The sequence below is a fragment of the Opisthocomus hoazin genome, chromosome 7 (genome assembly GCF_030867145.1).
Source record: "Opisthocomus hoazin isolate bOpiHoa1 chromosome 7, bOpiHoa1.hap1, whole genome shotgun sequence".
NCBI classification, from domain to species: Eukaryota; Metazoa; Chordata; class Aves; order Opisthocomiformes; family Opisthocomidae; genus Opisthocomus; species Opisthocomus hoazin.
The window spans coordinates 36,111,073-36,125,761 of NC_134420.1; the positions used below are offsets into that span (position 1 = coordinate 36,111,073).

Consider the following 14,689-nt stretch of genomic DNA (forward strand, 5'->3'; position numbering starts at 1 on the left):
AAGTATCTTCCACTGTTTCCACAATGTGGGTATAATACACTACCATCTCCTGGACACATCCTTTCCATTTCTGACTGAGCAGATGTCCTAAAATCCCATTGTATTTTTCCAACAGTTACAACAATCAGTCCAGGGGAAGGTAATATTGTGAAAATTACATATTTTATTATTTTCTTGAAGCCATACGAGGGGTAGACACGATCAAGTTGGCCAGGCAGCTCCCACCAGGTCAGCAACATTGGAGACCATCAAACTCCCCTACATTTTAAGGTGCAGTCCATCTCAGGCCATGGTATGTCAAAATTGGTTTTATTCCTTAAAGTGGGTCAGTAGTCTGTATTCAGTTTCTAAGCAGTTAAGAGGGTTTCTTCTTTTTCAGCCTGTTTTTAGATCACAGCTAAGGGCGCTGATACCATAGACAGCAATTACAGAGATCAAAGATCAAAAAGCCTACATAGAGCAAAGCCCTCTAGATTAATTGATCTCACCCAGGGTAGATAATACTGATAAGGCTGAACCGAAGAAAACACACTCTTTTCTGTACAGCAGATTTTGAATGCCACTCACTGGCTGTCAATCCAGAACAGTTCAATGACATTAGGTTCATAAAACAAGCAAAAATTTAAGTTCAAAGTACAATATCCTACATATACAATCTCCAGAGGTGATTCTCCCTTAATACGTTTGGAGCATCATAAAAGTTGTAATGCCTGAACATGGGGATCACGTCTGATCCCTACCTTTTCACAGATGATGCGATGCATTTTGCTCACTGAAGTCAGTATGTCAAAGTTTGTCTGGTTTTAAAACTTTATCCGAGGTTTATTTTTTTTACCAGTGACAGCTCAAACTTGTTGCTATGTCAATGAATACACTCTGTCTAGTAAGGACCTTCCCTGGGAAGAAATATGTAAAAAGAGAAGAAAGAAGAAAGCAGCTTGAACACGAACGTCCAGGCCGTATACAGTATTCCAGGGATGTCCTCAGTGCCTTTCCACAATGGTACAAACACTTTTCCTTTCCTTTGAAAACGCCTTGCCTGATCTGTTCTAGGATAGCACAGACCCTTCTCATGATTGCATTACACAGCTGAATTAGTTTTTCTGTGACAAACTAAATCACTCCAGTATTAGCTTCACTTCGATCTTGTATGCTCCTCAGTAAAGCAGAAACTCCTCTGTAATAGCCAACATTATTTTAAAGATTAGTTCTATTATCAATCTTACATTCCACTATATTTTCACTACTTCAGGTTGTCCGGTTCCTTCATCATTATATTCTGATCTTTTTCACTATTAAGAATGCCTCTGAGCCTTAAGTATACTATATTTGAAGTCAGACTTAGCAGAACTTTTCTGAATAGCATTTTAGTTTGCTTTTTTTCAAGAAAAAAAAAAAGGGGGGGGAGAAAAAAAAGAGAAAATAAGAGGATCTGGTAGAAGACAGGAGGCAGGGGGATTTGCCAAGGCATTCCAAGGATAAACAACTTCGGTCATTGCCACTCTGATGTTAGGAGCAATGACACTTCAGATATTGATGAGACAATCTGCCCTGGGTTAACTCCACTCTTCTTTGAGGGGAAAACTCACACTGAAGTCCATTCAAAATCAGAAAAGCGATTCTGTATAAACAGGATGGGAATTTGTGTTCATCCCCTCTCTGCAAAGGGGCTTAAGCTTACAAACAGAGCATTCTTCAGACAATTCAGACCAGAGCCTGAAAGTCATATCTGGTTCTTTCTCTCTCCTGTTTTTATGCTGTTTTACTGAACTGTAAATACAGCATTTGTAAAGGGCATTGGATTAACAGTGTCACAGACTGAAGTTCTCTGTTTATATTCAGAACAGATTTTGTTATAGTAATCTTACTCCTCCCATCCTGACCTTTAAGTGACTCCCAATAAAGAGCAGGAGACATAGCCCTGATTTCTGAGAATTTGCTATCTGATTAACATGAAGGTGCACAATTATCAAGTAGACCAAGGCAAAAGGCCATTTCCCCAGTTACGGAACTACGAAAATATGTAAAAATTAGAATGATAATGTCACTGTGACTAAGTAGTTCTCACCAAGCTAAAAATTCTATTTTCTCTGGTATGTTTGGAAAAGGAAAAAAAAATATGTGGTTGATAATACTGGGAATGAAGATGTTGCGTTAACCAATATGCAGAATAAGAGGCTGGACAAGCATTTTAATCATCTAAAAATTTAAGTTCCAACTACTTGCTTTGTTGGGAACTTGCAACTTGGAACAGTTTTGATGTCTATGAAGAGGAGAGACACAGGAATGCAAGGTGACTTCTAGAGCTGAGGCTTAGAAAAACTGACTATGGTACCAATAGAAACCAGAAACAAGGAAGCAGAGAGAGAGTTTTGCCATAAAGCTCAAGCCACAGTTTCAGTTTCTTTAATCTTTTATTAATCATGAACATTGATGAAGAAAAGTTTGAGATTCAGGAGAGAAGTCAGTGACCACAGTTAAAAACAGTTCAGCAGGTGAGTCAATCTACAGAGACAACTGGAGAGAGAAGCAGGAGGAGTACCTTCACGGCTGAGGAACTACATACTGCAAGGAGGTACAAAGAATTCATCAGTGCCTGAAACAGAGGCAGTAAAGGCTGAGCAAGATCAAGCTTAGTGGCACATAAGTGGCAGTGAAGAGGTTCCAGCTCTGCTCCCAGCTTTGCAGCTGGGATTTACTCTGGCCAGTTACTTATTTATAACTGGGTTTCCTCGATTATGAGCACCTGGCATGGGCATTGCAGAGCTCAGTCAGCAAATGCTTGCATAGTAATTAGAAAATATAACATGCTACAAGATGGTTAACTCGTAACTGGTGCAGGTTAGCAGCAACCAAAGAGCAGTCTCCTCTGAGATCTGACTGGCCTATCAGTCAAAGATACTGACCAGAAAGTACTCACCGCTGCCACCAGCCTTGGCAGGAAGACTCAGTATAACTTAATGACTGAGTCTGTCTCTCTGCCTCAGAGATGCTCCTGCTTCTCTGCTTAGGATGCTTTGAACTACAGATCTATGGGTTTGAAGTTTGCACAGCTGCTGCTGTATTTTGTCAATCTGACATCAGAATAATCTTCACTAAGAAAACTTGCAGTGCTTATTAAAAAACGGACAGAGAAAAAGATGAACTACTTAAAGGTTTTCTTCTGTTCTTCCCCGTTTTATCTAGGGTCCTTTCATTTCTATTTAGATTCTTACATAACAAATTGATTAGTATTATGTAAGCACCTGAGTAAATGAATTCTCATTCAAGAATGATGGAAACATTTTTCTCTATATAAAAGTGTCCTGTTAAGAGGAGAGGGCCATAAATCCAGTTCCATTTAATGTAGACAGGGCCACAGCAATGTTTATATTGTATGACCATCCCCCACAAGTCCATTAAGAAGGAAGCTTACGGCAAACAGAGACATGAGCAAACACAGTCAGGAAAGTAAGTGACCTAGTGATGTTAGAGTTCCAAATACTTGTTAATGAACATTCTCTATTTTTATGGCACCCTTTCATTTGGCACTTCTGCTGGATTAAGTCAGTATCATACTGTGTCGATAATCATCTGTGTATGCTACAGTTGTGCATCCAGTTTCATCCTGTTCACATGCAACTCAAGTTCATATTGCTGCTTATGCTTGTATATGATCTATGGATAAGCAAAAGATTTCTGTTGTAAGGGTTATCAGTCTGGAGCCTTTTTAATCAGAAAAAAACCATAAACTACTTATTTATACATATTTTAAAGGCTGTAGTTTGTACGCATGCATGGAAATTTGAGGCCATAACAACCTTTCATTGTGTCTTGATTCAAAATATTTAAATGATTGCAGAGGTGGGGCAGAAGTCTCTGGAGTGAACTGTGTATCCTTGAACAAAACCTTTCTTTAAATGGAATGGTTTGCAGAACTCAAATATGTGCTCCTGCAGTCTTTCCACAGCTACTTCTTCAAAAGCAGCATACTCTGTAATGGAGATCCATGACAAATCAGTCTCTCCTGAAAAAAGTCTACTTTCCTGCGAAATTTCCTGTCCCTTGCATGCATGTATGCATGACTCCATACCATCATTGTTATCTTAAAAAAACCCAAAAAAACAAAAAACAAAACAAAACTCTCTTCAGGATTTCTCAGAGCTGATTTTCCACAGGACAAGCACATTATATAATAAGATGGCTTACAGCAGATACACACTTTACACCACTTCCATTTTACAGGAACCCGATAGCCACATCCCTTTTCTATCACTGCTTCCTGGACCTCCTTATCCACTGCCATCTGCAGATTTTCTCATGTCTAAACACTTGAAAAAAAGTATTTTACTATGTACACAACCTGCATTACTGTACAGTGCACATGATTCATGTAGCATATAGAGACAGAGACAGGTTTCCCCAACAGCTGCTGAATGACACTTCATTTGTCTTAATACTTCTGCTAAAAACCCACATGCAGAGCTTTCTCCTGTACTTGTTCAGGGTACTGAGACTTCTTTTTCTGAACATCCCCAAATTCTAGCTCAGCAGAAGACAACCTAAAGAGCAATACTTCTTGCCTCACACATAATGATGGCCAACTTTCACATATCATCAGTCACCTCCTTTGGCCAAACACTGATTTCATTGCCCAGTTGTCTGTGGGGTCTTTCTTGCCCCACTGTGTCAAAGACTGAACTGGCTTCTCCTCTGCTCTCACGGAAGCAGGTGAAAAGCTTTCTGTCTGCATTTCTCAACACTAGCGGCCATTTCCATCCTCTTCACTTGACTCCAAAACTATGTATAAGACTATTAAAAATATCTTTTTTTCATTGCATTTTCTTCTTCCCCATTTGCTTTAGTAGGTAGCTATACTTGCTACAAAGTCAATGGAAGAAAACACACCAATGCTGTTTATATTTTATTATTTTATTTTTCATTGCCTCTTCTTTCTCCTCAACAAATACTACCATCTCACCAAAGTAATTAGAACCCTTTATAGTATGAGGCTATAATCTTTCATTATGTTTTGACGCATAAAAGTTGGATGACATTTCCAAACTTCATTACTGTACTTGCTATCCTCCACATTACTAAGGCAAAATTTAGAAAGTGTTAACCCCACATAGTAGTACTTGGTGTAGGTTTCTTCTCCACAGGCTACTTGCTTTGTTTGAAATAATTTTATTTTCTGGGGTTTATTTGCTTGCCTTTTTTATAGATGAAAACCTCACCTGGTGTTCTCTTTAAAATGGGACAGCTATCCAAGAGCCAGAGTCCACACAACAACTACCTTCAGTGTTTTCAAGGAGAGATAAATCTGATCTCACTTCTGCTGTGAAACCATCATGACTGCAACAAGTTACATTATTTCTATTTTTAATATATTTTCTCAATGACTGATGAAGTTACAGCCAAACATCTGCACAATTTGAAAGAACTGCTTCACTAAAATTAGAACAAATTTAAGGTAAAGAATCATAGCAGTTGGCCTTAGCAAGTCACATAAATGTAAAACTTCATCCCCACTCCCCTCGGCTCTCTCCCAGCCCTTCCCCACACCAGCGAGTACCATGGTTACTTCACCATGGCAATTTCGGAATGCTTATTCAGGGCTTATTCATATGACAGTAAGCAGAGCAAGACAAAACAGCTGGTCTGTAACCAAGGACACAACAAAAGTTATGTCTGGCATTAGTCTGAATGAGAGAAGGCTTTTTTGTTTTGTTTTGTTTAAGAATGAGTCACCATATACTTCTGCATTTGAAACACTTTACCTGAAGCAGGAAAATTGCTGCACAGCAGCTCACCTGGCACGGCTTGAAAGCTCCAGCCCATATCTCAGTTCTAAATGCTCTTTCTTGAAAAAACCACAGGAAAACACTAATTTGTTATAAAATACAGTTCTACGTGCACTTTCCATCTGAGAATTTCAAAACACATCACAGACATTAACACAATACTATGAGTCTCACAAATCCCTTGAAAACTCTAAAATAAACCAGGCCCATAGAAGTTGCCACATCAGATCTGGCCAGTGTCTCGCTTAATCCAGCATCCCGTCTCCAACAGACAAGAATAAAACGTTAAATATAGCATGTCAACGTATTAAGCCCTATCCTGCTGTCCCCCAAAGACAGCTGAGCACACACAAAAACCGTAACCTTGGAGCCTGCTGACTCCGATTCAGGGAAGAAGGATAATTATACTCATAGGGGTAAGTGAGGAGGCTGACAGTTTCTAGCGCAGCCCCGTTGGTTTTGGCCCAAACTCAAAGGGTCTGTATGTTTATGTATGGATTTCAGGAAAACAAATGTCATGGTTAACTACTTAGAAGAGTGCTTAGAGAGAACCAACTATCAGTATCCATACAGGTAATAGCAAATGCCCTTCCTGAAACTCATTTGTGTGATACAATTAACTTTCCCCATGTTCGCCCAAGCTCTTACGCCGCCATGCCACTGTGGAAGTCGTGCAGCTCAGTCCCACCCCAGCAGCTAAAAGACTCCTACGCTGTAGTCCATGCTAGTGGGTTTCAGTGGCATAACGAATTTAAATGCAGACTGGAAACCTCCTTCTGCCCTCCCCCAGTGGCTTTACTTCTGTCCTGGAGGAAACCAAATCAGAACACTGGCTTCTAGAAGGGGGGCAAAAGAGGAAAGTTCATCTGTTTGTTCAGAAACCTGTTCCTGTCCACGCAATAAAGCAAACCTAACTGATTTTAAGGCAGGCAGGATGTCCCAGAAATTTAGTAACTGTGCTGAATTGGCTGCTGTCTTATTAATGTTCACCAGACACACGGACGGTGGGGTGGAAAAAGGGATAGTTGGCTGAAAAAATGTCTGCTGGGCAAACAAAATGAAGGAATCTTTTACTTAATATATGAAAAACATCCTGTGCAGGAATTCCATGCTTAATTTCCCTAGGTTTGTTGCATGCTCGTTCTGCCACCTGCTGCCCTGGCATTCCCCGAAGTTTCAGGAACAGCGACCACGTCCTCAAGCTTTCTCAGAACCCTGCATGACTAAGAACAAGCATCTAGCAGCCCAGTGGCCTGGCATGTCCAGAAGACAGCCCGGTTCTGGAAAACTGCTTGCTTGAATCCTCCCTAATGATTATGTTATCACTTCATGTTCTGAAGCATACCACCCTCGGGGCCCAGTGCAACTCAAGCGGTGCTTTCTCCCTTAATGGGCAGGAATTTCCCAGTGAGGATTAGCACGCTGGCCCTACCGCCATGAAGTTGGATGTAGGGAAAGATCCCTCAGACTGTCACCACTGCCCCAGCTCCTCCAGAGAATGGAGAGAAAGTAGAGCCAGGAAGAGCTGTTGTCTTGGTTTTGGTTAAAACAGGACCGATTCTCTTTTAGTGAATCTTCCTTACAGCTAAGTTCTTCTAAGGAGAAGTTGTCCTTCTTCAGGAGGTCAAGTGACTGAAGAAAGAACAAGTTCCAGCTTTTGAAAGAAAAAATTGTCCCCACTGTGCAAGTCAGAACAAAACACAGGTTATTCCATGAGCAGTATCAATTCTGCAGGTTTACAAATTGTGAAAAGCAGAGAAAACTTGTTTTTGCACTACTTTTCACCCGAATCTCCAGAACAACTGTGTGCTTTCAGTAATTTCCTGGGGCAGAATTTCACTTTAAAACCACACAGATAATCACAGGGGGTTTTTTTGGTTGTTTTTTGGTTTTTGTTTTTTGTTTTTTTTAATACAGTAACACGAGAATTCGTAAAAGTGATTACTGACTTGGGAATTTTTGCACCTCCAAGTTAAGCTTCCTTAAAAGGTTCTGATATTCAACGCGCTGATATGCAATACCTCCTGGCAGAACTACCTTATGATGACTGAAATGGCATCTTAAGAACTAAGGCACCTTTATTCACAATTCATTTCTGAAAGTGGGTATAAAGCAATTATGAAAGAACCTATGTGTGTAAAACTACAGTAATTTAATCAATACACTGCTGCGACAGGTAGGGTAATTCTAGATGCCCTCCTCTAACTGGAAACTTCATATCCAGCTGAAAGATTTCTCTCACTTCAAGAAAAGAGAATTTATGTAAAAAAAAGGACACAGATCTCAGCAATAGGAAAATCACAGAACATCATGGACATATCCCATTTCATTCATGGACTTCACAGACCCATCATTATTTATATCATGTGTCTGTTTCAAAATTACTTTGTTTTTAATAATATAACTTAATAATACAAAAATGGTTACTTTAATGTTGATTTTCCTCACTGTAGATTTAGTTCTTCTGCTTAGCTAAACCAGAATGAGCCCATGGCTGCACACGCAAGCGAAGTGGTGCACCTGACAAACCCAGCTAGCAACAGAGTAAAACCCTGCTTTTTTTTAAGCAGATCATAATATATCTTTATAATGAAATTTTACATGCTTGAAAACAACATTTCATATACTTGTGATCTATTACTTCTCAAACAAAATCAGGAAAAATTACATTTAATATCCGAATGTTGTTTAGGAAAACTGCTCCTTCTTTCCACCATCAGAGGAATGTTCTTAATCCTTTTAGCTGACTTTGTGCATCATGAAGTAGCACCGAGCCCAGTTTCTGCCCTTTTCCCTTTGCCAGCTACACCTCTCATGTACCTCCAAAGCGATCCAGGAAACTTGTGAACAGCTTTGTATTTTGTACACACAGGTAGAAAAGAACTCATTACAGACCAGAATAATCATAGAATCATAGGTTGGAAAAGACCTCTAAGATCATCAAGTCCAACCAAGAAGCAGAACACAGAGAACTTAGAAAAGCAGCAGCAGTAAGAGTATGTTGCTATACAACTGTGTGTGGTCTTTAGAAGCGAATCCAGAAGATGCCTTTTCTAACTGCATTTGACACACTTTTCCTGCCACCTGAGAGCCCACTTCTTCCCAGTGCCCACTACTCACAGGAACAGAACTGCCATCATTATAATTGTACTTCTAATAAGCAGAACAAAACAGAATGGCTTCCTCTCCTCTGGCTCTAAAGACTGCAACCTCAAAGCAAGAAACCTTGTGTTATGGCAGGAAAACCAGGAGCACCAATTTGAACGCATGTGGGCAGGAATGCTCTAGGAGAAAGATGGCACAAATTTCATGTCGCAATTTTTCTGACAGCTCTCTACTTTAATGGGCAGAAAATCAATAACACTAAGATTGAGGGTCACAGCCTTTGGAAAGAGTTACATCAATGCAAAAACAGAACAGACTAAGCCAAAAGAGATTATAACTGCAGATATCCTAAGGGACAGATGAAATCATGGGTTATGATGTTTATAAAAACAAAAAAAAAGTTATTCCCTCAAATAAACCTCAAATGTCTCGCGTTCTGGTTTTTCACAGTTTTTTTTAAATTAAGAGGTGAAGATTGCAGTCAAAAATGCTACTATCTGTCACTCAAAAGCATGAAGTCTCTTAGTGAAAGGGGTAAGCATTCTCCGTGTTGCAGGCATACTTCTGGAAAACTGGTACCATACTTACTGCTCAAAGTTAAGCTTGCTGGTGCAAGCAGCAGCCTTACACTTGCAAACAGTAGCTGCAGAAGATAGAATGCTCCCTCTCCTAACAGTCACAGACAAGATTTGGCACAAAGAGCGGAAAGGATGACAACAAAACCATCACAGTAGCAAAAGGACTAGCCTCCTACCCCTGCTCCAAAATCCCTGCGCAGGAAAGCACTTATTTAAGGATTACCCTTCACCTCCACAACATGAAATGCACTAAAAGCTCCAGGAACTTGTATGCGTGTGCCAACAGGCCAACGCTACATCCCGTGACTCAGGTAAGCCCATCCCGACACAGGGAGGCACTGGAGGACTGGTCACCCCCTAAAAGCAAAGGACGCTGACTGCCCCCCGCCCCAAATAAGCAACTGGCTGTGAAGTGCCAGGTTCTCAACAGACACTGCATAACCGCAGGGGCTGAAGGAAACAGACCATCTGACTGAGCATTTCTGGTGCAGCTTTATTTAAATTCTCTTTGTTGTTCTCACCTGTCTTGTCGGCAAGTCATGATACTGTAGTATGAGCCTGGTGTTGACGCTGTGACTCCACGTGTTTCCAAGAGCTGCTGTCACACGACCACATTCCCTCTTCCCACCTCCAGAAGCTCCTGAAGATAAATATGAACGAAACTGCATCAGGACTGCACCACAGGGAAGGGTTCAGCATGGAAACTCTGATCAGTCATCTCAGATGGTTCCCTAAGCTAGGTAATCACAATCTTAATAGATGGCACTATTGCACGAATTACCTACCTTTCTGATTTATTTATACAACTGGAATGTGAGTTCTGCATCTCACCCTCTGATACCTAGACAAAGTGCCAAGAATTGAGGATACATTGCAAAGTAGTACCTACCATGGATGGGGGACACTTGCCTTTTCCTCTCTAGACATACCACCCCCAAGCAAACCGGCTTTCTATGGGCACAGAGCAGAGGCAAGCAGGCCAGCAGAGTCACAGTGTATAAGGACATAACAAAAAGGGAAGCTAAAGGAGCAGAATCTGGTGTCACGATACCCTGATCTAAAAATCAGAATGCTGCTTCATGCCATCAGGCGTCCCGTGCATTTTCTACAATTTGCAAAGAAGGGAGCCCCTTAGCTACAAATACCATGGCTGGGTGTCTCTGAAATCATATGAACTTTACATAACTCTGAAGGAAAATGCATTTTGCTACAATCAGCAACGACAACACAAAGAAGTGTTTCCAATAATGCCACATGATTCAGCTTGCTGAAGTGCCATTTCACATGAGCTTTTTCATATTGAAACCAGAGACCCACACATACACACATACGCAAATGCAGGACGGTAGGTGCCCGAGACCTTCGTCTTTGCTTACCACAAGTTCTGTATAAGATGAACAGACAGATGGGTGACTTGTTTGTACTTCAAATGACACTTCAAGAACAGAGCAAGCCAGACAAACTGAAGAAATTCAGAAACAAAATCCCAACTGTTCCATGGGTATAAATGACCTGGGTTGAAAATTGAACTGTTTGAGACAGACAGTCCACACTGTTAAAAAGCTATGAGTGTTGGCCTGAAGTTGAATAAGAGAAAGTTAGATTTAAAGTCGGGGAACTTCCTGTCATCTATCAGGCAACAAAGTAGCTTGCTTCCCCAGGACAGTCATGAAATTCTTGTCAACTAAGTCAATTAAAGGTAAACCAGACACTTACTTTGCCACACAAACTTGAGAGCAACCTCATGTTTCTGTCAAAATGATCAATATTGCAACAGTTAATGTTGAAAGTTAAATTGTAAGTACTAGGTTTTGGAAGCAATACTGTACCAAGACGACAAAGTCATCTCATGGCCCAGTGGACATTCTGGAAGATTCAGGTTTAAAATCCTTCACTGCTTTTACATTTGCAAGGTTGTGGGTTTTGTTCAACTATTCAGAGCAGAAACATAATTTCTCCCTTCACTAAAGGTTTTATTTTGGAAAAATATCCAGTAATAGGTAAGACCAAAAGTGTTGGCATGCAGTAATATAATTATAAGTATCACTGCTGGCAGCTTACACGCAATGAGAAGGACACTGGGTTAGACTGCATTAGGCAGAGAACAGCAGGCTGGAGATCAGGGTCTGGAATGACTGCAGCACGCTACAGGACTCAGCTGAAGACCTCAAACCTCCACCCCAAGTAATGCAAGGTTCAGTTAACACCAACTGGATTTGGATTAGGTCTTTAAATGTTTAAGGTCTACAAAATAAATGTGTGAAGCACCTGGTATAAGGCAATAGTTTGACAAGAGTCTGGACTCTGTACCTGTCTGAATTTTCTCCCACATCACGGGAACTCACTGTGACATGCACAATACTCGCTTCTCCAGAACAACAGCTGTGCCATCCAGCAAGGATGGCTGCTTTTCTTTCCTCAAAACAAAGTTATTAATATCTCGATAAGCATCAAACTTCCACCTGAATAATTCACGACAGGAGCACCTAACTGGAAGTCTCAGTATTAGGAACGCTGTTCTGTTAATTAGTCTAACCCATCTCTGTTAGGAAGGTGGATGTGCTGACAATAACAATTTCTCTTCATCTATGTTTTGGATTTAATATGCCAGCTGGAGGAGAGAACAGGTTAAAGTATTAAAGCAGGGTTCTGGGAGGTCTATATTCCATTCCCTTAAAATAACTTAAACCAAGTTACTTAATTAAGTTCATTAAGTTCTATAAACGTTTGTTTTTGTGCTAATACCACAAAAGTAAAATGCCATTACGGTACAAACAGGCTACAGGAGAATAAAAGACAGTGAAGCAACTTTAAAGTTTTGCAATTCTCTCTCTGTCATGTGGAATAAGCTGCAAGTTCCTCCTGTGGTCAACACTGTCCTTCTGTCCCACCTGCTAGAAATGGGTAGGAATCACAAAATTCAAGTGAGGCAGCTAAGTGTGAGTTCCAGTGGGTGTGAAGGTGTTCCTCCCACAGCTGGTGTAACTGCACCCCCGTATGCCAATGGAAGCCACCGCTACACACCACTGAGAAGCAATTCACCCACCGCTGCTTGGGGACCTCTGGCTACAGACAAAAAGCCCAGACATTCCAGAAGTAGCTACTGTTGGCATAAAACAGCTGCAAAGTTCACATCCAAACTTCCCTCAAATTATATGTCTTTGCTATCAGCTAACAGAAGGAGTCGCATCTTGCCGCTACAATCCTGAGCCAGGCATTTAAGCAGTTAAATGTCTGGAGCCTGATGATATTACAAAGATATCACTCCACAGCAGTTCCTAATTCTGCATTCCTTCCAGGCCTAAAACCTGTCCCAAAGTGAATAGAAGTGCCAGAGGTGTAAGGCTTGTGGCAGAACAAGTAAGCTAATTGCTGTCATTTTAGTTTATTATACAGGAGAAAGCCTACTGTACCATACTGTGTCAGCCCCTGTCTGAAGGGGGCTGTTTGTGTGACCCACTTTCAGGCAAATCCTCCTCTGTGAAGTTATTCAAATTTATGACTCTGGTGCAAAGTGGTTAGTAAGCCTGGAGCAAATTTACAGCAAAGACATTTTACAAGGTGGAAAGGAATGCCTCACAGGAAAGGTTTCCATTTTATACGGGATCCTCCTGCAAGCTGATGCATGAGGCAGACAGAGAGGCAAACCAACAAGAAGTGAAGTAAACCGAAGGGGAAGCGGCGCCAGCTTTGCAAAGAAGTTCAAGGGCAGTGACAGCACATGCTTCATTCCTTCTCCTTGCTCTAAACACAAAAAGATAGTAAATGTCTCAGAGGAAGTGAAGAGGATATGTTAAGAAAACAGATTTATATTCAGACATGGCCTTAAAAAAACCTTGGACTTATCTTTTCTGTTATTTCAACCGCTACCTAGTCAGTAATGAACAGGACAAAGGAAGTGGATAAATACTACTGTTCAAAGAGAGAGTGATATTTTTCAGCACGCATTGCCTTGCTCTTCTCAACCCTGATATTTGCACACTTGCAGATGGGAGTATCAGACCGACCTGAGCCCAGGAAGAAAGCAGGCTCATACAGGACTTTGGTCTCTGCTCAGAGGTCCCCAAACTGTCCAACCTGAACCAATTCAGAGTGGCATGGAGCAACAACTCCCAGCTGGGACACAAAGGCACTTATCTGTGCTGCGGGGTGGATGCTGCCACCGAGCCAGCGACGTGCAGCCAGCTGACACGCAGCAGCCGCTGTCTCTCCAGCCTGTGCAGAGCACAGCTCTCACTCCAGTTGCTGCTGGTGTGATGGTTTCTGCTCAGGACATGGGTGATACAGGGAGCACAGGGACTAGGAGAGGAAGAAAACAGGGCTCACAGACAGATGAGAGAAAGGTGGCAGATCTCAAGTCTATGGATGAAGTATGTGGGAGAAGGGAGTGGGTGTCCAGAAGCACCAAGATGGGATCCTAACGTGGGGAGGTGAAGATGCATGCTACAAGGGTGGGAGATGACCTTTGAACCACTCCCTGCTTTACATATTCAGATCCAGCTCCATGAAAATGAAGTGGCGATTTCAGTTCCTGTAAACACTCCTCCTTTCCTTACACAAAAAGAACTAGCATCAAACCGACCTTCAGGGGCGCATCAGCAGACAGGCCAAGGACTGCACAAGGTCCCTGTTCTACTGTCTCCTGTGAAACTGAGCTCTTCAGGGCACCGGCAGAGACACCGATATCTGTTCTGCATCGCAGGCATAAAGGAGGAACTGTCTGCTTCACTCTCGCTGAACAGCTGTCACAAGTGAAAATAAAGCTTCTTGTGGTCTGAGTCAAATGCAAAGTAAAAGCCACTCCACAACCAGGGCAAAAACAAACCAAAGAAGAAAGGGTGATTCTTCAGCTGAGGCCTGCAGTGCTGCTTCCAAGCAGAAGACGAGGCCACACTGGGCTCCGCCACCCTGGGAGGAGCTGTCGGTGGAACTGGGCAACACAGGGCTCTACTTATACACAAGGGCTAGTTTCATTTTGTTTGTTTCCCCCTGCCCACGCAATTAAAACAAGCCTTCCATAAGTACCTTTCTTATCACTGAGATGAATGCCACATACAGGCAGAATGGGGAAAGTGGGTTTATTCCACCTTCCATTTTTCACTGGAGGAAACAGGATTAAAGGTATTCAACTCAATACTGATTCTGAGATTATTCTATTATGTCCAGCCAGAGAATTACAAGTACAGACATGGTCTCAAAGACCTTCTTGTCCTCTCTATATAA

General features: G+C 41.6%; 1 protein-coding gene across 5 annotated transcripts in view; it reads right to left on the minus strand.

Moving 5' to 3' along the window:
• The window catches only part of RAD51B (RAD51 paralog B), a 423,310-nt gene that overhangs the window by 150,907 nt on the left and 257,714 nt on the right, over nucleotides 1–14,689 (minus strand). For all 5 annotated transcript variants that reach the window (XM_075425160.1, XM_075425161.1, XM_075425162.1 and 2 more), the window contains one exon: nucleotides 9,988–10,106. In XM_075425160.1, coding sequence (XP_075281275.1) covers nucleotides 9,988–10,106 — 119 coding nt within the window. The remainder of the gene's footprint in view (nucleotides 1–9,987; nucleotides 10,107–14,689) is intronic.